This window comes from Penicillium bovifimosum (assembly GCF_028826915.1).
Source record: "Penicillium bovifimosum strain IBT 22155 chromosome Unknown utg000008l_segment0_segment0, whole genome shotgun sequence".
Lineage (NCBI taxonomy): Eukaryota > Fungi > Ascomycota > Eurotiomycetes > Eurotiales > Aspergillaceae > Penicillium > Penicillium bovifimosum.
In genome coordinates this window covers 687,955-710,339 of record NW_026622717.1, presented here as the reverse complement: position 1 = coordinate 710,339, position 22,385 = coordinate 687,955, and the positions used below count along the sequence as shown (strand labels likewise).

The following is a 22,385-nucleotide window of genomic DNA, read 5'->3' as shown; positions in this document are numbered from 1 at the left end:
AGGCTAAGATGGCTTGATTATTGGTCTTTCTTACCGAACGGGCCTAGTAATGATGCTAATGATACTAACTAATGATACTTCACCATAATATTGCCTACATTGTAACTACGCAGTATAATTACGCATCTACATAGAGTTCTAGACTTTGAAAAGGGCGAGAATGTGAAACCATTTACTATGTATAGTAAGTGGGCAGTTGCTTTGTGCCCAAACAACTGGCTCTGAGTGGTTTTCACTCTAAAAATAAACAACTATTTTAGAGGTTTCTGATTGGAGGATCAATCGGCTATTCGATTGGAATGTATGAGAGAATGTAATAGACTCTGATGGAATATTCACAGGATAAGAAGATAAGAAGAAGGCAATTCTCCTAAATATTTAGGAAATGAAGAGAACAAGATGAGGAAAAGGAAGGAAAAGGAAGGAAAATAAGAATAAAAAGAAAAATACAAGATCGCCGATCACGTGGTAATCCGGGGTCCCGATGATCATGATCGACGGGAGATTCTCGTTGGATTGGAGTTTATCCCTACATGTATGGACATATCTCCGATTAACCCCATCTTCCCATCCCAGGATTGGATCAATCTATCGGAGACTAAGGGCCTGATACATCTGTGCCACGGTCACACAGGACTCGATGCATTCTGAGCGAGACGGAAGGTGTACTACATCACCGGTTCGGGAAAACAACGAAAGAAGAGAAGCTAATGGACTCATACATACAACGAGAAAGATGCTAGGGAGAGCTATAATCATCACTTCAACATGTCAAATCACACGAAACATCTACTTCAACCTTTCCACCCATTATAAGTTATCTTACAACATTGCTGGATGCAATTTCAATTCGGCCCATCATCTCCAAGGGATCCCATTCCCGACTTTGGCAAGCCAAAGCCACCATAAGAGCTTATTTAGCGAAGTGCAGGTCGTAGTTCAGCCACTTGCGCGCATTGACGCCCGCCACGTCGAGACCGGGGGTACCGTAGGTCAAGGGCGCATAGAAGAGGAAGCCCCAGATGGTGGCCACCAAAATGACAAGGGTGGCAATCCAGCCCGCGATGAGCGACCGGCAGCCCATGCGTTCTTTGGCCGTGATGAAGCGGCGCAGGCTGCGGAGCGATCGGGCCTTGGACTTGCCAGTGGGGTCATCGACCGGAGGAAGTGCAGTGCGAGGGTCGAGCGGCTGCACGTTGAAAATAAATTCAATCAGCGCGCCGCACACCATGGTGGAGGCCAGATGCGAGGGCAGGTAGTGATGCAGGAAGCGCTGGCGACCCATCAACCAGAAGGGGAAATAATGCGCAGCCCAGCACAGGAACAAGAACCCGGTGCTGTTGTACAGACGCGAGCGGGTACCAGGGCCCCAGACTAAAGGAGAGGGTTAGCTGACGGGCCAATAAAGGGGAACAATAGAGGGAATGAGTATTTCCGTCATCTTTCCTGAACTTACTTTCTTCCAATGCGTCAACACCACGGCGAAGCGAGAGCTGGTCAGCGCCAACAATGCCAGCAAATACGGCCAGAATGCTGCTAGCAATCCACCATCCGATGGGGTTACCCAAGAAATAGATCTGCTCACGGGTATCGTTCTTGGTCCAGAAGCTCACACCTCGCAACAGGAACGGCCACTGGAAGGGCTCAGTAGCATAGGGGTGGCTGCTGGTCAGGGCATTGTTGTGGTGGAACATGGCACCCTGCAGCTCAAAGTACTTGCGCAGGAAGGGCAGGGTCTTGACCTTGCGCTCCTCCTTGGCCAGACGAGGGCTGTCGGGCTCCAAGTTCTCAACACTCTCGACGTACCACGTGTTGCTGGACTGGAGGAGATTCTTGTTACCATTAATTTCGGCCTGCTTGTAGCCCCAATCCGGCAGCGGGGTCGTGTGAGTCCACATGGCGACGCGAGTGGGGACGTGAACCAGTTTGAACAGGCTGGCAAGGGTGCGGAACTCCTGGGTAGACTTGGCCGACTCGATCCTGAGCTCGAACAGGGTGTCGTTGTGGCGCTCGCCCTCAGCCAGTTCTTGCGAAACCGTGGTAAACTCCTGGTTGGTCGGATAGAACGGGGATGCAACGTCGTGAGTCAGAAGGAAACTGTCGGTGCCAACATGGCGAAGTTGAATAACATCGCCGTTCCGCACTTTCTGGGGCTCAGTTGTGTCCACCAGATGCTCCCCTGGCAGGATCTGCCATTGGTTGTTGGTATCGTTGTGAGGGTAACCAGTGACCTGCTGACCCTGGCTGGAGATGCGGCCATCATCATAACGCAGGGGGTAGGTATCCCAGTGGCTGTGCAGGTACACCTTGGTGTCCTTGTGGCGCATAGTAATGGTGTCGAAGTATTGGACGCCAACGGACTGAGCAGTCATCTGGTTGTCACTCAGAGTCTCCTGGAACTCGGGAGACATGAAGTCATCACCGGGACCAGACCGATTGAGAATGGTGAAGTGGACCTGGAACCAGAACAAGTAGAACATGAAGGGAATGACAACCAATCCAACAGCGCGAGCCATAAAGTGCTTGACCCAGGTGATCATACTGAGGGCTCCCTGTTCGCGGTTGATGTCCAACAGATTCCACAAGTCAATGAGAACTGCCGCACCGATGGTCACGAAAGTGAAGACTCCGACGTACTTGGTGGAGATGACACAGCTCATGCAGAAGCCGGTCAGGAGCAGCCATTTCCACCACTTTCGGCCAAATGGCTCGTGACGCAGCTTATAGAATCGGACGTAGCACAGAATACTGAGGGCCATTGACAATACGAGGGTGGAGTCCAAGAGGATGAGTCGGTCCTCACCCACGTGAGCGTTGTCAAACACCATTAAACCAGCAGCCAGCACGCACGCCGGCAGGGAGTAACCAGACTCCCACATAATGAGGAAGACCACGGGAATTGTCAAAGCGCCGAGGGTAGCGGGCATAGCACGAAGGGACAGGTAGGGCACATTGTTGTCAATGTACGAGTCGCCAATGTTCTCGAACAAGAAACCTCCATCGAAACCGATAAGCCAACCCATAAGGGCAAAGAGCAGCTTTCCAAAAGGCGGGTGCACATCGAAGAAATAGGTACGTTGGAGATAATAAGAAGCGAACTAGCCGGGCAATAACAATGTCAGCTAAACAGCCCCCTTCTTTTTCCTGGAGTTGCCAAAAAGGCATCGGACCTTATACCTTTCCGAAATGAACCTCATCAAAAACAACCTCATTAGGATAATCAATGCGATAGAATCGCGTGGCGAAAGCCAGAAGGGTCAGAATAGAAATGGCCAGCCAGTAGTCCCATTCCGACTTCTGTTTGGCCGGGACCGGTGCCACGGGAGTCATTGAGCCATCATCTGAAGGCAATGCGGTGGTAGCCTCCTTCTGTCCGCCTCTCTTGCGCAGAGAGGACGAAGGGGACGACATGCTGAAAGTATGAAATGTAGAGAGCGACCGAGAAACTACCTATACCTAAATAGACTTCCGCGGTGTTAGTGAGGCGGTTGGTGGGAGAAAGAGAAGCAATAAATCAAGCAATAAATCCTGAGCAAGAAGAAGCTCACCGGAATCACCAAAAAAGCATGGCACCCTACAATAGAGGCCGAGAATATCAAGAGAAAGAAAAGGAGATGTGGAGGGGATGAGATGGCGTTGCGTGTCTTCTTGGGGGTCCCGGCTGGGCGGTGGCCGGGGCGGATCTACGTATACTCCAGACAACAAAGGGAGTGCCCACTCCCAGACATTCAACGTGGTATATTCTTCTTTGTTTGAGTGAAATTTCGAAGTCGAGTCCTCGACTCCTCGTTCTCGAGGACGGTTCTAATGAGCTATGCTGTTTTCCGACCAATCATGTGCCCAAACTCGTGCGATATCTCCGGAAAGTGGCGTAGCTCTGAGTGTCAATAAGAGCGACTCTTTGTCGCAGCACTAGAAAGCCTATTGAGGAGACAGGGGTATTGCATGTAGCTTCCACGAACTACCTACATCCAATTCTGCTTCAGTGTCGAGCTTTTCACTGGGCCATTGGTCCAATTAGAGACCAGAATAACATGGAACGAAAATTGATGGAATCGAACCTAGGAATATATGGAACACCTAGGTAATGCAGCTATATATCCGGACATCAACACCTTCACTCAACCTCAACCTCTCGAATGATAAGCCACAAAGCCTTCCGAAATGAAACATCTTCCGATTTGTTCCCATCAGAGTGAGTACCAGTACCATTCCTCTTCCTCAAAGCAGCGTTGAATCGCGTCAATTTCGACTTCGATGACCAGGGCAAAATCTCAAACTCCAGCTCAGCAATCCAGGGCTGCAAAGCTCTAATACACTGCGGCACCTCCGATCCTTGCCCTCGCTCCTGTTCCTGTCTTTCATAGTCTCCACCAGTAGTATCCCGCAGCTGCAGAAACAAAGGCGCCTGTCGATTGATCTTCCCCTGAGAATCCAATATAGGAATCTGGGCGATGTGCGCCAGCGCATCTAGCTTCGCAACCTCAACTTTCAAGCCGCGGGGTCCGAAAATGTCCCTGTTGGCTTGTTTGATGGACGAGTCCGTGCGGCTTTTGGACATGCCTTGGCTGCCCAGGTTTGCGAGCCCGCTGACGGCGGAACCAATCCAGTGTAGCGGGAACAGAATCGGGACGGAGTTTAGGATCCCGCCTGTTGCATCTAGGACTTGGAGAGGAGGGCTGGCTGCTATGTCCTTGTTCAGTTGGTCGAGGAATGTGAGGAAGGATTCCTTGGGGAGTTGGTAATTTCGTAGGATTGGTGGGTAGGCTCGAATAAAAGGTGAATCGGAAGAAGAACTGATGGCTGGGATCGCGATCGTTTTTTTATTTGTTTGAGAGGTACTCCTTTGAGCTGCCGCTGATGTCGATGGGCTTGCTTGTGTTGAGGGCTCTGGAGCTCTGTATGCCGGAGGGTGCTCTGCTGCCTCTGCTTCGTTGGAGGAACCCATGCTTCTGAAAGGGTTCTGCCTTTTTTCGTCTGCCATTTTGTATGAATAAAATAAAGAGGAAATGCTCTGCCGTTCTCTTTTGTCGGCTATCTTCCAAGTTCCAACTATCGGGCGGACGTTCTTTTAAGGCTAGAGAAAGGGAAGCAAGTCTGCTCTCAGCTCAGCCTCGAATTGTTCCCGCAACTATGCACAGGTGTGGTTAGGTTGAGTCTGGTTGAACCCATACCTACCATCGAGGAATACGCAGTAAGTAACTAACTTAAGACCCAACTCAGCCCTGTGGGTTGCTCACTGAAGGTTGCCGGATTGCCAAGCTGACTGCATTTGCGCTATACCTTATCGGGGATCCTGTGCGAGAATGGCCTCTCACTGGTTGGATGTTTCTTTCACAGCCTCAACATAACGAAGTATGCTGTACGTTCTCCAGTAGGGAATGCGGCGTTGTGTAATGATTTTATTGATATACCAGTCCACAACCTAGAGAACATAATGCAAATGCTAAACCTCCTTCACTCCCAATAGTGCCGCATATATGCAAAACGGATTCGCCACGCAAAAAATTCGAAACCGGACATCTCAAACAATGATCCATGGGTATCACTCAAGTAGATGGTATTACGCATCGTCCGAAACATCCAGAAGCTCCAATTCGGTTGAAACCAAAGCCTGGAACTCTGCGCGTGGCATTCCAGTTGCCTTTGCCAGACGGAACAATCCCTTGATGCTGGAACCGATGTGTTGTTTCACACCAACCTCGTACGTGGACTGGCTCTCTGCCTCTTTCTCCAATTTAGCGATCGCGTCAGAGCTGCCGGAAGATGCAGAGGCCGGTCGCGGGTGATTCAAAGCCCGTGCAGCCTCGTCACTAGGAACATTCTCTGGGGAATATCCGTTGGTACGAGGCACCTCCTCAGAATTGAGACCACCGTCCACCTGTCGTCGCAGAAGATTGGCCAGCATATCTCCGTTGAGCGATGACGGCCCAACTTCCGGTTGTTCCTCTTCGGGATCGTGATTATCCATGGCCGGCTGTACGTCGCCGTACTGTGAAAAATAGGACTGCTCAGAGAGGCCGGACGGTCCCTTCGTCGAAGCAGCACGCGGTGCGGGGGTTTTGGCTCCGGGTGTAGAGTCGTACTGGGCCCAATAATCGTCGTCGTCGTCGTTGTCGTCGGCCATCTCTTTGTCCTGGGGTTTCTCCTCCTGGTCATGCCTCAATACATCAGCCGTGAGCCTGTCGCTTGCCTGCACGTTTGCTTCTCCAATAGAAGAGGCCCAGGTACTATCTTCATCGGCAGGACCTTGGCGCGGCAAAAGCTCTGCAACTCGCCAACCACGGCCACCTCCCTCCTCGTCTGTCGGGCACCACAAATAGACCACCGTCAAGCTATATTCCAAAAGTGGAACTTGCGCTTTGAGTGTCTCGTTGTCAACCCGCTTATACGTCACTGGGAGCTCGTCTGGGAGCTCTATTTCACCTGATACAGGGTGTGGCTCGAAGGTCGCACCATCAATGACACTCTGCAGACGCTCCGCTTTCCCAGCATCCCAGCACAATAATTGTAACCATGATTCAGTAGAGGATGTGGAAAGCGAACTGAGGACGCCGACTCGTTGGCGAAGAATAGGGGAGAGAAGCGGTAGCAGGGCTGGAGGAGGACGTGGCGAGACAAAAGCTAGCGGAAGACATGCAAGGAGGGGCGGTAGTAGTTCGCGAGTCTCGGGCGGGTTGATGAGTTCGACCATGATGCTTCAAGTGGTGTAGAGAATGCGGAGAGAGAAATGAGGAGAAATTCCGGGGGAGCAAAGGAAAGATGTTAAGAAGCTTCGCTCCATTCGACCGAACGTGGGGCAAACAGAGCAGTCACCGGACCTGAAAGCTTACCTTGGTTCCGCGGGTCAACGGGCTCAATCTCATTGTAGCCGTTCGGTACCTTTTTAAGGTTACATGCTCGTTTCTTTAGATCTTAACTTTGTTTCTTGGTTTCTATCACTGTAATCCTGGATTTGTTTATCTTTTTCTATTTTAGATCCTTGCGCTGACGGCAGAGACTCTAATCCGATTTTTTCTATTTTTCATTGGCCCTTGCGGATCTCGTTCCGCACGTGGATAAATACTCCGTACAATGAACATTCCCAGAGCCTAGAGGTTGTTTACGATGAACTGAGCTGGGTATATTCGTTGCAAGCCGACATCCCATATCACAGGTCCAGACTGACAGTCCGAGACAATCTTCGGAGTAGAACCAGCCCCCGACCGAATTACAATCTTCATAGCTTTGTTATCGTCTAAAGGAAAAGGAAAGATACATACGGAACAAATGAGACAAATCCCATATGCATAGATAGGCGAACCAGATGAAAGGGATATACTACTATCTTCTTGCTTTCAAGATGCGACAGAAAGCCATACCTCAGGGGTTTATTGAATCTGTTGGGGGACAACAAGACTGACAAGGAAGTTAGCCGCCTGTTTTCGATATCTTTCGCTTTGACTACCGGGGCACTATGCTATACAAGACTGCCAGAGAATTTGGTCGTGTCTCTGCAGTTTAAGAAAGAACATCAAACAATTAATTGCAATCCAGTAATCCAGTTAACCACCCAAGTCCAGACTCTCGATCGTTTCTCCACAAATCCCGAGCCGATCTGGAATTCTGGATTGATGATCCTCCGAGGTCCGATATGCGCGCTATGCAGTAAGCACGCGCCGACCGGCTTCTATCACGTTCTTCACCTGGCATGCCGACGAAAACTGAAAAATGAGGTGAGAAAACAGTTTGTCTCCAACATAACATGATAACCCTGTGACACATCTTTCGCGGCACATCGGGATCGGCCTAATAACGCACACGGTTCGACTCAGAAACGAGTCAGACTTTGGCCACCACGAAGACCATGGCCCATGAACTGCATTCCGTGGAGCCGATGACCCAAAAAACCAATGAATTCGTTCAAACCACCTCAGACAATCTGGGGGATGACCTAGATCGCGGGGATGAGTGGGCCGCTCTCGAGAAGCGGGTACGATGGAAAGTCGATCTCCGACTGTGTAGCATCGGCGGGCTCTTATGCAGCCTGAATCTGCTGGACTCGGGCATCTTGTCCTCTGCCTCGGTGACGACCATGCTCAATGATCTCCAATTGAACCAGGGGAACCGGTACTCCGTCTCCATCTTCATTTTCACGATTGCCAGTGTGGTTTTCCAACTGCCGTGTACGGTGGCAGTTCGACTGATTGGTCCGCGCATTTGGTTTTCGATGATTACATTCATTTTTGGACTGCTGACATTGTGCACTGCGTTCGTTCACACATGGAAGCAGATGATTATCCTGCGCGTACTGCTTGGTATTTCCATGTCCGGGATCTACCCTGGTCTGACATACCTGGTGAGCGCCTGGTACCCGCGACGTGAGCAGCAGCTCCGGTTTGCATTTTTGCAGTCTGGAGAAGTTGTTATTTTGGCGACGGGCAATCTTGTCAATTATGGTCTCAATCATTTGAACGGCAAGGCTGGTCTGGCGGGTTGGCGCTGGATGTTTGTTGTCCAGGGTCTTATTACTTGTGTCCTGGGTATCGCCACCTACTGGTGGATGGTCGATTTCCCTGAGAACTCCCAGCGCAGCTTTTTCTTCCTCTCAGACCGAGAAGCTCGGGTCGCAACTCGCCGAATCCAAGATGATCGAGCCGACGTTATCCCCGAGCCGTTCTCGTGGGGCACGCTTCTTGCTAACTTCAAAGATCCAAAGATATATGGCTTTGCGTGCATGTTCTTTCTGCTCAACCTCATATCGACTGCTCTCTCGTACTTCCTCCCGATCATCCTACAGTCTGGGATGGGTTTCAGCTCGAACAAATCTATCCTACTCTCCACACCTGTAAGCTGATCTAGATCATAGTGAGCCCCGGTTGCTGACATCCATACTAGCCCTATTACTATGCCGTCATCCCAGTCCTGCTCACATCACTTATTGGAGATTTTTACCGCGTTCGTGGACCTCTGATCATATTCAACGCCCTCGTCCTCATAGCCGGGTTCCTGATGTTCGGTCTTCCTGTGTCTACCCAGGTCGCAGTGCGTTATATTGGGACCTTCCTGGCGACAGGTGCTTATATCTCGAATTGGGCGGCCCTCAACGCTTTCCAAGCCAACAATATCGTCGGGCAGTGGAAGCGAGTCGCCACTGCCGCTGCTGTGACTGCTTGTAACGGGCTCGGCGGCGTGGCGGGTAGCTTCATTGTCCGGCAACAGGAGGCTCCGCACTATCAGACTGCAGTCTGGGTGTCAATTGGGTAGGTCTCAAAAGTCAATGAATGTCGGATTCGTTCCTAACAGTGTGTCAGTTCACACATACTTCTCATTGCGATAGTGGGCGTGTTCACGATTTACTTCTATATGGCCAATCAACGACAACAGCGGGGTTTCAAAATGCTTGAGGGCGTGGTAAGCTCTTTCACCTTTCATCTGTCGGGTGAGCATATTGCTAACGAATGGGGTTTGAAAGTCCGGCTTCAGATACACTTATTGACCAAGCGGGATTACGAAACCTCGTCAATATGTTCCTTGCATACCTAGATACCCCTTTGAAAGTCGTATGATAGACCTTCAACATCTTTGAGGACGATAGTTACAATGTGATTCATGACAGACTAACGTAAGATACGAACATAGAATAAGAGGAGGGCTATTCTGGCCGGGTTATGTTGAAGGGATAGGCAGTGGAGGATATTCCGCTGAAGCACTGCATGGGTTTCTGTTCCTGGTATCTTCAAGACTATGGAAGTCAGATGATTATGAGCATTGCCGTAGAAAGCTCCTTGGCAACGAGATGTTCTAGGTCTCGCCCTTGGCCTACTCGCATCTCTTCATTATTGGTGTTCTTGTACCACCGAGTTATGTGGTGCCTTGACTGGAATTCAGTCAATGAAGATAGGGCAATGATCAAGGGACATGGTATCTATCCATTACAATAGCGATGAGATACATACACATGCAAGAATTATGTGACCGAATGGAAAGGGGTATATGGCAAGCAGCACGGAAAACCTTGCAGGAAAAAAGGCAGACAGGGAGAGTCGGCCCGCTGAAGAAACATACATCACAACAACCACTGGAGAAGATGAGCTCGGCCTTGAAGTGATAAGCTCAAGCCACCCGATCCTTGTCCTTCTGTTCCAACTTCCCAACAAGCCGCTTCATGCCTGTCCACTCGTCCGCTGGCACTTCCTCGGGAAGCCCACAGAGACCCTTGCCAACTTCAAAGACAGTAACGACACCGTTGAGGCCACCAGTTGCCAAGCGGCGTCCTTCACGCTCATCCCACGCAACCTTATTGAGGCTGCGAGACATGATGTTGCCGTGGGTATTATCGACAACTTCACGTGCCACCGGCACCTCGGTATCTGTAGCAAGGTCCCAGACTTCGACGTTGCCGGCACCGTCGACCAGGGAGAATACACCAGGTCGAGTAGGGTGCCAGCGCGCATCGTAAACAACATCGTCGCGGGTTATGTCCAGTATAGGGGAAACAACTTGGGATTGGGCCAACCCGGATGTGGCAGAGGCGGTCGTCGCGGGGGGTCGCACACGCCAGAGCTTAACGCTCCAGTCCAGACTCGAGCTCAGCATGAGGTCTCCGAGGTCCACAGGCCCACGGCCAGGGTGGAAAGCGGTTGACATGATTGGTGCCGTATGTCCCTTGTAGGCTAGGCGGTGGTCTGTGCCAGACTTCGCTCCGGCCCGGTCATATCGGTGGCAGGGATAAATGACACCTTCTTCGGTGCCGACGATGAAGAATGTAGGGTCGGTGTGAGGGAATGACATGGTGGTGGGCGCAAGGTCCTCTGTCTTGGATGGGGGAGGTGTGGTAAGCTCCACACGATCCTGTGGATAAGAAAGCATATCCATCGTCCAGCCGCAGACCACACCGTCCGTGGAGGCGGTCATGATATTGTGTGCATTCTGTGTGCCGACGATGGAGATACTGTAGACGGGGTGAGCATGACCGCCCCCGGACAGGGGAGTCTTTTGTACAGGAGAGCCTCCGCCGGCGCGAGAAGAACGTGTGTCCCACACAAGCACCTGTCCTGAGTAGGATCCTCCGACAACAAGGTTTGGGTGGTAGGGAGAGAATTTCGCGGTAAGGATATCGGATGTGGAATGGAACACGTATTCCGGACGAGATTGTAAGTGCTGGTTCCAGATCTGGACAAGGCCGTCAGGTTCGTGTGGCGCGGAGGTATTCTTGGTGTATGATGCAAGCAATAGTTCAGGGAACTATGGTCGAAGTCAGCATAAGCACATAATATTGGAAAAAGCCATAGCACTGACCTTGGGAGAGAAGCCAAGATCACTGATGATACGATTCTTGCTCCATCGTTCGTCCCAGAAATGGCACACTTCATGCATTCCTCGCCTCTTCTTGCCTGTCTCCTCATCTTCTTGCAAATTTTCCGTACCACCAAGCTCATAGTCTGCCAGCACATCGTAGTCCTCATCTAGAGCTCGCTCAATGACCTTCGAAGAACGCTCCACGAAGTCTAGGAAATCGTCAGACGACGTGACTGCCTGCAGCTCATCGTCATCGAGCATGCGTAGAGGGTACCGCAGTTTTGCGGGTTGCGCGGCGGAGTTATCATTATTGGCATTTTGATTAGTAGCTTGCAGCTCCTCCTCAATTTCTTTGCGGAGCTTCTGTCGGATTTCCTCGTCGCGCTCCCGGTCTCGTCGACTGAGACGCTTGCTCGAACGAGTGGTACCAGGTGCCTCCTCATTGTCCGAAGCGACAGACTCGTCAGGAGTCTCGGGCTGCAAGTCTAGCCCATCGGTTTGCACACCCTTGCTGTAGGTGACAACTTCAGGTTTAGATACCGGTCTAGCTTCAGATCCAACTTCAGGGGGGTGCGGGGCTTCTGCTGCGTATGGAGTGTAAGGCTCATCTGTGGTCTGGACCGCGATGGACTGAGACTGTGGTCGCGATGAAGCTGGATATGTGTCGGCATTATCTCCACTCAATTGACTGGCGCTCAATACTGAGGTTGGTCGGCTTCCTCGCCGCGACTGGCTCTCGACACCACCGTGGCTGAGGGATGCCGACCCTGGGCGGTCGACCAGACGAGAGATCAAGTCGTCGAGATCGTGTCGGCTGTCCGCGCGGCTCGGTACTGGGGAGACAACCTGGCAACATTGTTAGACCTAGATAAGCTTCAAAATTCATTGTCATGTCGCGTGTACCTCTGAAGCATCCCCGATGCTGCTCCGGGAGGTGAACTCCTTCTGGCGGAGCTCCCGCTGCTTTTTCAGCTCGGCAAGCTTAGCTCGTTTGGCAAGAATCTCATCTTTCCGCTGCTGAATCGTCGACATCTTGTAAAACCAAGGAAAGATTAGACCAGATGCGTCGGCGTCTAAGTGTAATGCTGCGCGCTTTGATGACAGTGATGACTCAGCCTCCGCCCTGAAGTCGGGAACTCTGGAGCGGCCCGGAAAAACTCGCGCGCGCAGAACAAGAACTGAACCTCGCCATTGACCAACCTGGAGATTCATTGCCATTGACGGTTGACACCTGTTGAACCGACTTTCCTTCTTACGCAGTTTATTCCCTCATTCACCTCTCACCTTCCGGAAAACTTGCAGAAATGGCCAGCCAGGGTGTCAATGTGAGTATCGGCTAAGGGTCACCTCCCCATTCCCCCGACGGCTCCTGACCACGTCTTCGAACCAACAGGTCCTCCGTTACTCGGCTCTCGTAGCCGGTCTCGTCTACGGTGTCTACCACCAATCCTCCCTCAACTCGGTTTCCAAGCGCGCAGAGATTGAGCAGGAGTATGCCCGCAAGGAGCGCCTGATCGAGCAGGCCAAGGCCGAATACAAGAAGAAGACTCAGCCCCAGCAGGAGACCAAGACACAATCCAGCGGACGTACGTTTATTCCCTACGATAATACGATTCGGATGAATGCAGCACCATCCGAAGCTGCCGCATATCCCTAGAACCCGAGTGCTAACCCACCCTCTAGTCATCACGAATTGGGAGGACCCCAAGTTCGACCTGGAGGCATTCTTGAAGGCCAAGGCTGGAGAGTAAATGTGATGGATGGTATAGAGGAGGAATGATACGCAATGATCTCTTTGCGGGAAATGCACCTCCCCCAGGGTACTAGACGTGATCTGCTCGACTCCGGTCTATTTTTTGTACGATTGTTTGGGTTTAATATGCTCCCGAGCTGTGGCATTGCGAGCGCAAGATGGAATGATTTCTGTTTCTCATTTTTAGACGTTTTATCTAGGTCCTGTACATACCCTGGGCGGTCGTGCGCCTGTAAACTACAGTTGGACCACTACCAAGAGCAAAAGATCGTGTTATGCATTCCGGCGTTACCCAATGGTCCTCGTATGTACCAGATCAAACCTGTTCTGGCTCTCCCTCTTCTGCTTCGCATCCGTGAGACAAACGGAGGCGTTAGTCACGTACACAGTAAATCGTACACAGACAGAAGATCGGATGTATTTCCTGGCACGTATACTCGAGCTTTCATGTAGCTTCAACTGGCACGAGTCCCGAGCATTGCCATTGCTTCGCGAATGCCATTGGATGATTGATTGCCCGTGGGTGGTGTTGCGACGATCGGCTTGGGATGCAGCAACTTTGTTTCCTGGTCCCATATCCATCCAAACTTCGTAAAGTTTGAGATTGTATTCGGGTCATCTCGTTCGGCAAGCTGTGGGTCGAGGCCAAGATAGTTCGCTGCTGTAGCTAGCCGTATAGCTTCATAAGACGTGCTCACTGCGATCAAGGTTTTATCTTGGAAGAAACCTAAGGATAAGGCAATTGCCTGATGTAAGCTTCACCAGAACAAAGAAGCAGCATTGAAATGGCAAACGCACTCTCAAATCTCTTGACCAGTGGCTGCAAAGCTTCTGGCCATGGTAGCGCTCGGAGGATCTCATAAACCTGGCCATGCTGAGCCTGCCATACCGCTCGAAGTAAAGCCAGGCAATTCTGTAGTGAAGGATCGTGGTGGAGCAGGGGTTCTGGCATTCGTTTCGTCAACGCGCGGGCTTCGGATCTGTCACCAAGCTTCGTCAGCAGCGTAGCTACCATTGATAACACTCTCACCAGACGACTAACACTTGGTCGGTAAGAAGGTGGACGAAAAAGAAGCTTGAATAGAACAGGCCCAAGAGCGCAGGATCACCTCTGCCTGCCTCAGGATTACCACTGCGTGCCCACATGAGACATGCTTCTTGCTCATACCGCGATAAGGCTGCGAAGAGTTGTGATGGTGGAGCATTGGAGGCCACTAGCTGCGAGAGCTGCTCCATGGTAAGCGGAGGCAGCTCCATAGGAGATATAAGTAGTAGACAAGGTAAAAATGACTCGATTCTTTGTCAGATGCAGGTGTATTCGATACGGATAGATATTTCGCAACGTGTGATCGAGGATGGCTCCAGCAAACACGGAGTGGTGACTTCGTTGTATTGCGGGGAGCAATCGGAGGTGGCGCCCTCTCGCCGGTGCCAAGACCTTCAGAAGTGACCACCTTGCGCAGCTTTCGCTCTTCCCACCTCTCTTTACGGCCCTCACCATTGGCATTCCAGCCCAAGTCATTCGTTGATTTGATGTTTCTATTTTGATTCCTGGTTTTGGACTTTGCTCCTTTTACAAGGCCATCATGGCCCCGTCTTCCCTCAATGTTATGTTGAAAGGCAGCTCCGGCCGGAGTACGCGCGGTCTATTGCGGGTTATCATTCTCTGTACCATTGCAGCCGCCGCGGTCTCTAGCAGACTGTTCAGTGTTATTAGTATGTTTCAACTGAGATTTCTGATGATCATGGTACTAATTTTCTTCTAGGATTCGAGAGTATCATCCACGAATGTATGAAACCCCTGCGTCGTACTAGACGCAGCAGTCACCTTACCCCGAGCTTATGAACGCAATATTGATACCTCTTCACTCTAGTCGACCCGTGGTTTAACTTCCGTGCAACGAAATACTTGATCGAAAATGGCTTCTATAGCTTCTGGGATTGGTTTGATGACCGTACGGCCCCCTTATCCGCGGTCTCGCACCCGCCCAATATCTAGATCAAGTGCATGCAACTGATGAAATTGGTCGTTATTTAGGAACATGGCATCCTCTGGGTCGTGTTACAGGTGGCACATTATACCCTGGCTTGATGGTCACCAGCGGCGTCATTTACCACATTCTTCGTCTTCTCACCATCCCCGTCGACATTCGCAACATCTGCGTTCTGCTCGCCCCCGGGTTCTCTGGATTGACGGCCCTAGCAATGTATCTCCTCACCTCTGAGATGTCTACCTCCCCCTCCGCGGGTCTCCTGGCTGCTGCCTTCATGGGTATTACCCCGGGCTACATTTCGCGATCCGTGGCAGGCAGTTACGACAATGAAGCTATTGCGATCTTCTTGCTAGTATTCACATTCTACCTCTGGATCAAGGCTGTAAAGAACGGCTCGATCATGTGGGGAGCCTTGACTGCATTATTCTACGGCTACATGGTTTCGGCTTGGGGTGGATACGTTTTCATTACCAACCTGATTCCTCTGCATGTCTTTGTTCTTCTGTGCATGGGCCGATACAGCAACCGAGTGTACATCAGCTACACTACCTGGTATGCCCTGGGAACATTGGGAAGCATGCAGATTCCTTTTGTTGGTTTCTTGCCTATTCGAAACAGCGATCACATGTCTGCTCTTGGTAAGACTTTTGGTCTTTGATTCCACTATTTTTTTTTCATTCTAACCATTGAATAGGCGTCTTTGGATTGATCCAATTGGTGGCATTTGCAGAGTTCATCCGAACCTACCTTCCCGGCAAGGAGTTCCAGAAGCTTCTTACTTCTATGATCCTGCTTACCGTCGGCCTCGGATTCGGTGGGCTAGTCCTGCTATCGGTCTCTGGAGTAATTGCTCCCTGGAGTGGTCGTTTCTACTCTCTGTGGGATACCGGCTACGCCAAGATCCACATTCCAATCATTGCTTCCGTCTCTGAGCACCAGCCCACTGCCTGGCCTGCATTCTTCTTTGACTTGAACTTCCTTATCTGGCTCTTCCCGGCTGGCGTGTTCATGTGCTTCCAGAAACTCAAGGATGAGCATGTGTTTGTGGTCATTTATGCGGTCCTTGCCAGCTACTTTGCCGGCGTTATGGTCCGTCTGATGCTCACACTGACTCCCATTGTGTGTGTTGCAGCTGCCCTCGCTTTATCGAGCATCCTCGACAGTTTCCTAGTTGCGTCTACCCCAAGCTCTAGCTCTGAAGCTAAGGAGAAGCCAACCGCCGAAGACAAGTCCCTTCGGTCAACTCGGAAGCCAGTTGTCGGTATCTACTCGTTCTTCTCCAAGTCTGTGGTGGTAGGCTCAGTCATCGTCTACTTGCTTCTGTTCGTCGCACACTGCACCTGGGTTACTTCGAACGCATACTCCTCTCCATCCGTTGTCCTGGCCAGCAAGCTACCTGATGGAAGCCAGTACATCATCGATGACTACCGTGAGGCCTACTACTGGCTCCGCCAGAACACCCCGGATAATGCCAAGATCATGGCGTGGTGGGATTATGGATACCAGATTGGTGGTATGGCTGACCGTCCCACCTTGGTTGACAACAACACTTGGAACAACACCCACATTGCCACTGTTGGCAAGGCTATGAGCTCGCGCGAGGAAGTCAGCTACCCCATCCTGCGCCAGCACGATGTTGACTACGTCCTGGTCGTCTTCGGCGGACTGCTTGGCTACTCGGGTGACGATTTGAACAAGTTCCTCTGGATGGTTCGTATCGCCGAGGGTATCTGGCCGGACGAGGTGAAGGAGCGTGACTTCTTCACTGCCCGTGGCGAGTACCGCGTTGACGAGGAGGCCACTCCCGCCATGAAGAACAGCTTGATGTAAGAACCCGGCTTCTTGCTCATTTGGGATCATTGCTAACACCGCGAACAGGTACAAGATGTCTTATCACAACTTCCAGTCCCTCTTCCCGCCCGGTCAGGCTATGGACCGTGTCCGTGGCACAAAAGTCCCCAAGGAAAGCCCCCAGCTCAACACACTGGAAGAGGCTTTCACTAGCGAGAACTGGATCGTCCGTCTCTATAAGGTCAAGGACCTGGACAACCTCGGCCGTGACCACAGCAGCGCTGTTGCCTTTGACAAGGGGCTCAAGCGCAAGCGTGCCACCAAGCACAAGGGCCCTCGTGTTCTGCGAACCGAGTAGAAGTCTCTTTTCCGTATTCATCTTGCGTTTTGTTGTCTTGTCTGTTATGATTTCCTTCGAAATAGCAGGCCGTTCTTACTGTACGTTAAAATTCTGCCCGATATACATCAGGCCAAGCGGCCTAGCAGTATATCAATGCCTTGCTTCTTGGAGCGCTGTTATGTCACTCTGCCTGTCAGGCCATGGATGAGTCGCAAGTAAGCTGAGTAGTGAGCAGATACCTAGATATCTTCTTCACGCCGTTAAGGTCTAGTGCGCCGAAGTGCTATACGGCAGCCTGCCGAGGATATGCCCGTAATAGATGTCTGTAGCCCAAATGGATCCATTGTACAGTTCATATTTCAATCCAAACCCTTGTATACATGGCAGCACATATGCTGTTATTTCGCTAAACCTGCAGATCTGAAAAAAATAAGGTCTCCCGAAGACTCCAAAACCCCAATGTGCACCTACGGCCGGTACATGGCACACACCGAGCAACTCAATGCTCAATCACAGCGCTGGGCGTGATTTACTTCTTGTCCGCGGGGGCATCGGGGACTTTGACGTCTGAGAATTCTTCCTGGCCTACAGCCTTGATAGTATAGCTGTCTAAAAATTTTATACGTATTAGCAAAAGCTCCTGTCTCTGGGGAGTATCGAACTCGCGGGGGGATTTTTGGCGGGCAAGTTCTGGTGGCATGACCGTCTGCGGTCCAGGCATGGGAGCAGGGTATAAGCGCAATGCGTCGCAGGCTTACTTACAGACAGCGATCGTGAATGCGAACAAGCCGAGACCTGTGAAGGCGTTCTTGAACAGGTATGGGCGGCGGGCACGCAGGAGGGCGGCACCGGCGCGGTAGTCCTTGCCGTAATAGGTGGAGTTGAAGCTGTGACAGAGGCACGAGGTTAGCACGGTAAAATTTCTCTGAGTTACATGACAGCAACACATACATTCCGGTAGCCATGTTGAGGGTGTTCGTGGACAGAGATGTGTGAGACAGGAAAGTTGCAAGTTGAGGCCATACAGGCTGTCAGGCAGTCCCGGAGGAAAAGTCTTGGCGTCCGAGGCCCCGACAACGTGATGCGGGTTTGGATGTGGTACTTTTACGTTAGTAGAGCTTATTATTTCAAATATTGAGATATATTACAGTTCAATTGTTAGTTCTACAAGTTCAGATATACCCACAACTTGTTCAATGGCGTGGTTGGGGCGGAAAACATAAGCACAGGTACAATTTGCATACGCACATCGGGCTCTTTGTCGGCCATCTTTGGCATTTCAGACTCCGCAGCTCCGCAGCTTTTGTCGCATCCTCGACAGCCATCACCTCGCTTTTCAACCGTCATTCACTCACTCATATTGCCTAACTACTTATTCTTGTTGGACCTGGCGTTATCTTGTGACCGGAATTCGCGTCGCGCATAGCGCACCTTCAAGCTTACGCGCGTTGCTTCAAGAACTCCCTCTCACCTGACGACTTAGCCATCAACCACCTCCCTCCTTCCAACGTCCAAGCTCCCAACTCGAGCTCGACACGTTTGTCGCATACCGAATACCAACCCTCTCTTGATAGCTACAATGGCTCAGCCGATGGACAATGTTGTTGACCAGCTCGCCCAGCTAAACGCCGCCCGCAGCCTCGTCCTCGGTGATGCCGCCTTCTACCCGCAAATCGTGAACGGCATCCTTCCCATCGTCGGAGCTAGCACAAGATTGGAACTTCGGAGATGGGGAGCGAATTTCCTAGCAGAAACCTTTGCTAGCCCGATGCTACCTGCAGCGCAGAAGGAGCAGCTGGCACCGAGTGTCCTACAAACAATCCGCGAGATTCTAGAGTTACCGGAGACAGATACGCCAGTCCTACAGAGCTTAGTACAGACTTCAGCTAGTTTGTACCCTCTGGTCTTCAGACATGTGTAGGTTATATCCGATCTTGTGCAGCCACGGTTCTGACGCGTGCTGGGAATACAAACTTAATGCGATGCTAACGGATCCTGCAGAGTGAAAACCCCGCAGGATAGCAAGTCATGGGAGACGATAACTGCGATCAAGCATGATATTCTCAAACGGATGGACTCATTCCCGTGTCCAGTAAAGCTTTGCTGTGCCAAGTTCATCCAGCGCGTGGTCCAGGTTCAGACGCCTGGAGTGATTGCTGACCCGAGGGTATGTTATACTAACAATTCCTGGACGAAGATAATGATACTAACGCTTGCCTCCAGCGACCGGACCAGAATGAGACGTCTTTAGCCGTCGTTCCCCGAAATCACGCTCTTCTCTCAATACCGAATTTAGAAGCTGAATCTTCGGGTCTCCTTGATCGATTGCTCGGTGTATTCCAGGAGGAGACTAGGTATGGAGCTTGGTCGATCTACCAAAGCCAAGACGGTATTAACCCTATATAGTGATGCTCTTCTCGTAAACGCGACTCTGAATTGCCTCGCACCTCTCATCCGAACGCGCCAGTCCATCGCAAACAAGATCGTGAACACGGTCCTGGAGTTCTATCCCGCAAAGCATGTCCGCCCACCATTCACTCCGACTGTCCGCGTTAGTGTCAAGTCTATGGAGCGTACAGCTCGGGCTCTGGTGATCAACATTCTAAAAAAGTAAATCATTGTCCTTGCATAACTTGCGGATTGATCTAACTTGTACAGGAACCCGAATCACCCCCTGCTGGGTCGGATGCAGATGTACATCGAGCGGCTAATGCAATCCCGTCTCGAAGTCGCTGACGATGCCTCACGGAAACGCGGCTTGCCGGCCGAACCCACTGACGGACTTGACAATGCTAAGCGGGCACGCCTCAACGCCTTGACTCCGCCGATGCTTAAGATTCCCCCGATGGCACCGGGACCCGCAAGCTACGACAAATTGTTCACTTTGACCGAGGACGTTGGACTGTCCTCCTTCGACGTAAAACAGCTTCCAATCGATTTAGTCCTCAAGATCGTCGTACCTCTCTTGTCGCAAGTACAAGATGCGACACTCGCGCAAGCTGCCGATGTAAGTACTGTCATGCACTTGAACGAGTTGACTTCCGTTAACGTTGTCATAGGCTGTTCGTACCCGATATCAGACCATCACCAAAGAGCAAAACTTGCAAAGGCAGCAGCAACTAAAAGCAGCAGCTGCAGATGAGGATGACGACTATGAGCCAGAATATCAACCCATGGATGTAGCATCGGTAGTTTCGGATGAGGCTAGTGCAGTCGCGGCAGAGGTAGCAGATCTTCAACCAGATCTGGTCTCCTTGGGCCCTTTTGTCCTGCCGCAGCCCCCTCCATTGAGCGAGGAGGAGGCTGGGGAAATTGGACGGAGTGCTGTGGCGCGCGTCTTCGGCATGTTGAGTGCAGCTGAAACGTCACCCACACCGGCCAAGAACCAAAATCAACAAAAGCTTGGATTTGCTCGGTTAGCAGGTAGCACATTTGATCGAGACGCATGGTCTGTTCTGCTTACTCGGTTGGCTACGCGGGCCCCTGCTGGTCTCGAAAATGATCAGTCAACCAAGGAAGACCCCGCTGCACGCAGGCAAACAACCATTGCCGACTCCATTCGCGAGACGCTGTATCGATTCATCTTGGAAGATTTCCGAGGACGACTCAACATTGCTATTATCTGGCTTAATGAAGAGTGGTACAACGACCGAATCCGAATGAAAAGTGCTGCCGATCAGCGCGATGGAGACCAAGATGCGGAGCCAAACTTGGCTCTCAACTATGATACCTGGTCTACTCGACTTTTGGATGGCTTCCTGGCTTACTTGGATGCTCGAGATATCAAGGTGTTGGTTCGATTCCTCAGTGAAGTTCCTGAGATTACCATGGCTATCACGCAGCGGGTGGCCGGTTTGGCTAAAGACCCGGAACGCGTGAACCTCTGTGTCCAATCTTTGATGTATGGCTTATCCCTCCTTCTCACCGTCTCTATCTTACTGACTTGCATTTAGGTACCTGATCATGTTCCGACCTCCCGCGCGGGAAATGTGTCTGAACACCGTAGAAGATGTCTATCGGGCTTGTATGCATACCATCACCCCAATCCTCACTTGAAGAGCTCGTCTAACTTGCTATGAATAGACGAAGAATCACGACCTGCCGCAACCAAAGTCCTCACCAAGTGGCGCCCGCAAAGCACCGTTCTGCCTCCTCCAGCTACCGCCCCAGAGCCATCGGCAGCACCAGAATTATCAGCGGCACCAGAATCATCGGCAGCGCCAGAAGCACCGGCAGCGCCTTCAAATCCAGAGGCGCAACCAGCCGCTGCCGAATGATAGTCTCGATGGACAGCAAATGAGAAAATACGTACGACTTGTTCACTTTTCCGCAATATCGAACAACGGGTTAGGGATGAGTAGCACCAACCTTGGAGCATCTCATATGCTGCACATCTATCTAGTTTCAAGCTATTCAGCCCGTGTATCATCACGTTTTATTCACTTTATCTTGACTGGCCTCTGTAAATTCTGCAATTACGCCAACATCTTAACCATATCGAACTGATTAATCGAAATGAGCTGCTATCAACTCCTTAATCAAGCCCACCCAGATCGCTGCTGGGATCGACATCAATGTTCCTGGCAGAAGACACTGGTTCTCCAAGAAGATAGAATCGCACTGCAGGCATTGTGATTTTGAATTTTGATAGTTGCACCCGCTAGTACGGGAGAGTAACCCTTTATATCAGCTGTCCAATGTCCACTGTCCATATCAAACGGTCAAACCGATCCCTGTCTTTTCATACTTCGGGCCGTTTCCTCGGCTTGTGGGGCGTTGCCGATTTTCCAATTGGTCGATACTACCGCGGAACTTGAATTTTACTTCCTCGGACTCTCATTGATCACCTATCGATTCGCAATAGATCAGGCATTGTTGGATTTCCGCGGTATCGAGAACATCGCGGTGGATTTGATCTGTGACGCGTAAGGTAAGTCTACGTGCCGCAAGATCCGAAGGCATCAGTGATCAACATTCATGTAACCTCTTCGGTCATTCCATGCTGAAAGAATCTCCCCACTACATTACTAGGAGACCTGTTATATACTGCGTATAAGTGCGGTTTGACCACCTCGGCCACGGATAGTGCGTAGCCACCTGGCACCTGACCTATGATCCCCTCAACTAATAATTGTTATTGACGAAGGCATGCCTTCAGATAACTAAGCGTGGCGCAATTGAATCTGGTGGTGCGGCTTTGCAACACTACCAGCTGCATAACAAATGC

General features: G+C 51.1%; 11 protein-coding genes across 11 annotated transcripts; 5 read left to right on the top strand and 6 right to left on the bottom strand.

Moving 5' to 3' along the window:
- Window positions 1-913: 913 nt before the first annotated feature.
- On the bottom strand, window positions 914-3,411 carry pmt4 (dolichyl-phosphate-mannose-protein mannosyltransferase; the record flags this gene model as incomplete). Its single annotated transcript, XM_056670698.1, has 3 exons — window positions 914-1,374; window positions 1,457-3,098; window positions 3,178-3,411. 3 exons carry the CDS (start codon window positions 3,409-3,411, stop codon window positions 914-916), a joined length of 2,337 nt encoding a protein of 778 aa, XP_056517071.1.
- Window positions 3,412-4,117: 706 nt separating this feature from the next.
- N7515_009954 (uncharacterized protein) lies at window positions 4,118-4,984 on the bottom strand (the record flags this gene model as incomplete). Its single annotated transcript, XM_056670697.1, has 1 exon — window positions 4,118-4,984. The coding sequence occupies one exon, from the start codon at window positions 4,982-4,984 to the stop codon at window positions 4,118-4,120; it is 867 nt and encodes a 288-aa protein (XP_056517070.1).
- Window positions 4,985-5,563: 579 nt separating this feature from the next.
- On the bottom strand, window positions 5,564-6,694 carry N7515_009953 (uncharacterized protein; the record flags this gene model as incomplete). The annotated part of the gene is made up of 1 exon (XM_056670696.1): window positions 5,564-6,694. One exon carries the CDS (start codon window positions 6,692-6,694, stop codon window positions 5,564-5,566), a length of 1,131 nt encoding a protein of 376 aa, XP_056517069.1.
- A 1,152-nt stretch (window positions 6,695-7,846) lies between these two features.
- On the top strand, window positions 7,847-9,478 carry N7515_009952 (putative MFS transporter; the record flags this gene model as incomplete). Its single annotated transcript, XM_056670695.1, has 4 exons — window positions 7,847-8,827; window positions 8,878-9,242; window positions 9,294-9,393; window positions 9,455-9,478. The coding sequence occupies 4 exons, from the start codon at window positions 7,847-7,849 to the stop codon at window positions 9,476-9,478; spliced, it is 1,470 nt and encodes a 489-aa protein (XP_056517068.1).
- A 617-nt stretch (window positions 9,479-10,095) lies between these two features.
- N7515_009951 (uncharacterized protein) lies at window positions 10,096-12,312 on the bottom strand (the record flags this gene model as incomplete). Its single annotated transcript, XM_056670694.1, has 3 exons — window positions 10,096-11,226; window positions 11,281-12,126; window positions 12,184-12,312. The coding sequence occupies 3 exons, from the start codon at window positions 12,310-12,312 to the stop codon at window positions 10,096-10,098; spliced, it is 2,106 nt and encodes a 701-aa protein (XP_056517067.1).
- A 272-nt stretch (window positions 12,313-12,584) lies between these two features.
- Window positions 12,585-13,031, top strand: N7515_009950 (ATP synthase subunit e; the record flags this gene model as incomplete). Its single annotated transcript, XM_056670693.1, has 3 exons — window positions 12,585-12,605; window positions 12,674-12,866; window positions 12,964-13,031. 3 exons carry the CDS (start codon window positions 12,585-12,587, stop codon window positions 13,029-13,031), a joined length of 282 nt encoding a protein of 93 aa, XP_056517066.1.
- Window positions 13,032-13,488: 457 nt separating this feature from the next.
- N7515_009949 (CSN8/PSMD8/EIF3K family protein) lies at window positions 13,489-14,290 on the bottom strand (the record flags this gene model as incomplete). Its single annotated transcript, XM_056670692.1, has 3 exons — window positions 13,489-13,760; window positions 13,832-14,013; window positions 14,076-14,290. 3 exons carry the CDS (start codon window positions 14,288-14,290, stop codon window positions 13,489-13,491), a joined length of 669 nt encoding a protein of 222 aa, XP_056517065.1.
- A 29-nt stretch (window positions 14,291-14,319) lies between these two features.
- N7515_009948 (uncharacterized protein) lies at window positions 14,320-14,581 on the top strand (the record flags this gene model as incomplete). The annotated part of the gene is given in 2 exon segments (XM_056670691.1): window positions 14,320-14,345; window positions 14,365-14,581. The coding sequence occupies 2 exon segments, from the start codon at window positions 14,320-14,322 to the stop codon at window positions 14,579-14,581; spliced, it is 243 nt and encodes an 80-aa protein (XP_056517064.1).
- A 38-nt stretch (window positions 14,582-14,619) lies between these two features.
- N7515_009947 (dolichyl-diphosphooligosaccharide--protein glycosyltransferase subunit STT3) lies at window positions 14,620-17,176 on the top strand (the record flags this gene model as incomplete). The annotated part of the gene is made up of 6 exons (XM_056670690.1): window positions 14,620-14,749; window positions 14,800-14,823; window positions 14,908-14,988; window positions 15,072-15,665; window positions 15,722-16,853; window positions 16,906-17,176. The coding sequence occupies 6 exons, from the start codon at window positions 14,620-14,622 to the stop codon at window positions 17,174-17,176; spliced, it is 2,232 nt and encodes a 743-aa protein (XP_056517063.1).
- A 511-nt stretch (window positions 17,177-17,687) lies between these two features.
- On the bottom strand, window positions 17,688-18,123 carry N7515_009946 (uncharacterized protein; the record flags this gene model as incomplete). The annotated part of the gene is made up of 3 exons (XM_056670689.1): window positions 17,688-17,767; window positions 17,921-18,045; window positions 18,110-18,123. The coding sequence occupies 3 exons, from the start codon at window positions 18,121-18,123 to the stop codon at window positions 17,688-17,690; spliced, it is 219 nt and encodes a 72-aa protein (XP_056517062.1).
- Window positions 18,124-18,737: 614 nt separating this feature from the next.
- On the top strand, window positions 18,738-21,435 carry N7515_009945 (RNA-processing protein PTA1; the record flags this gene model as incomplete). Its single annotated transcript, XM_056670688.1, has 8 exons — window positions 18,738-19,075; window positions 19,160-19,325; window positions 19,382-19,512; window positions 19,565-19,768; window positions 19,817-20,165; window positions 20,218-21,059; window positions 21,112-21,182; window positions 21,242-21,435. 8 exons carry the CDS (start codon window positions 18,738-18,740, stop codon window positions 21,433-21,435), a joined length of 2,295 nt encoding a protein of 764 aa, XP_056517061.1.
- Between the last annotated feature and the right edge of the window lie 950 nt (window positions 21,436-22,385).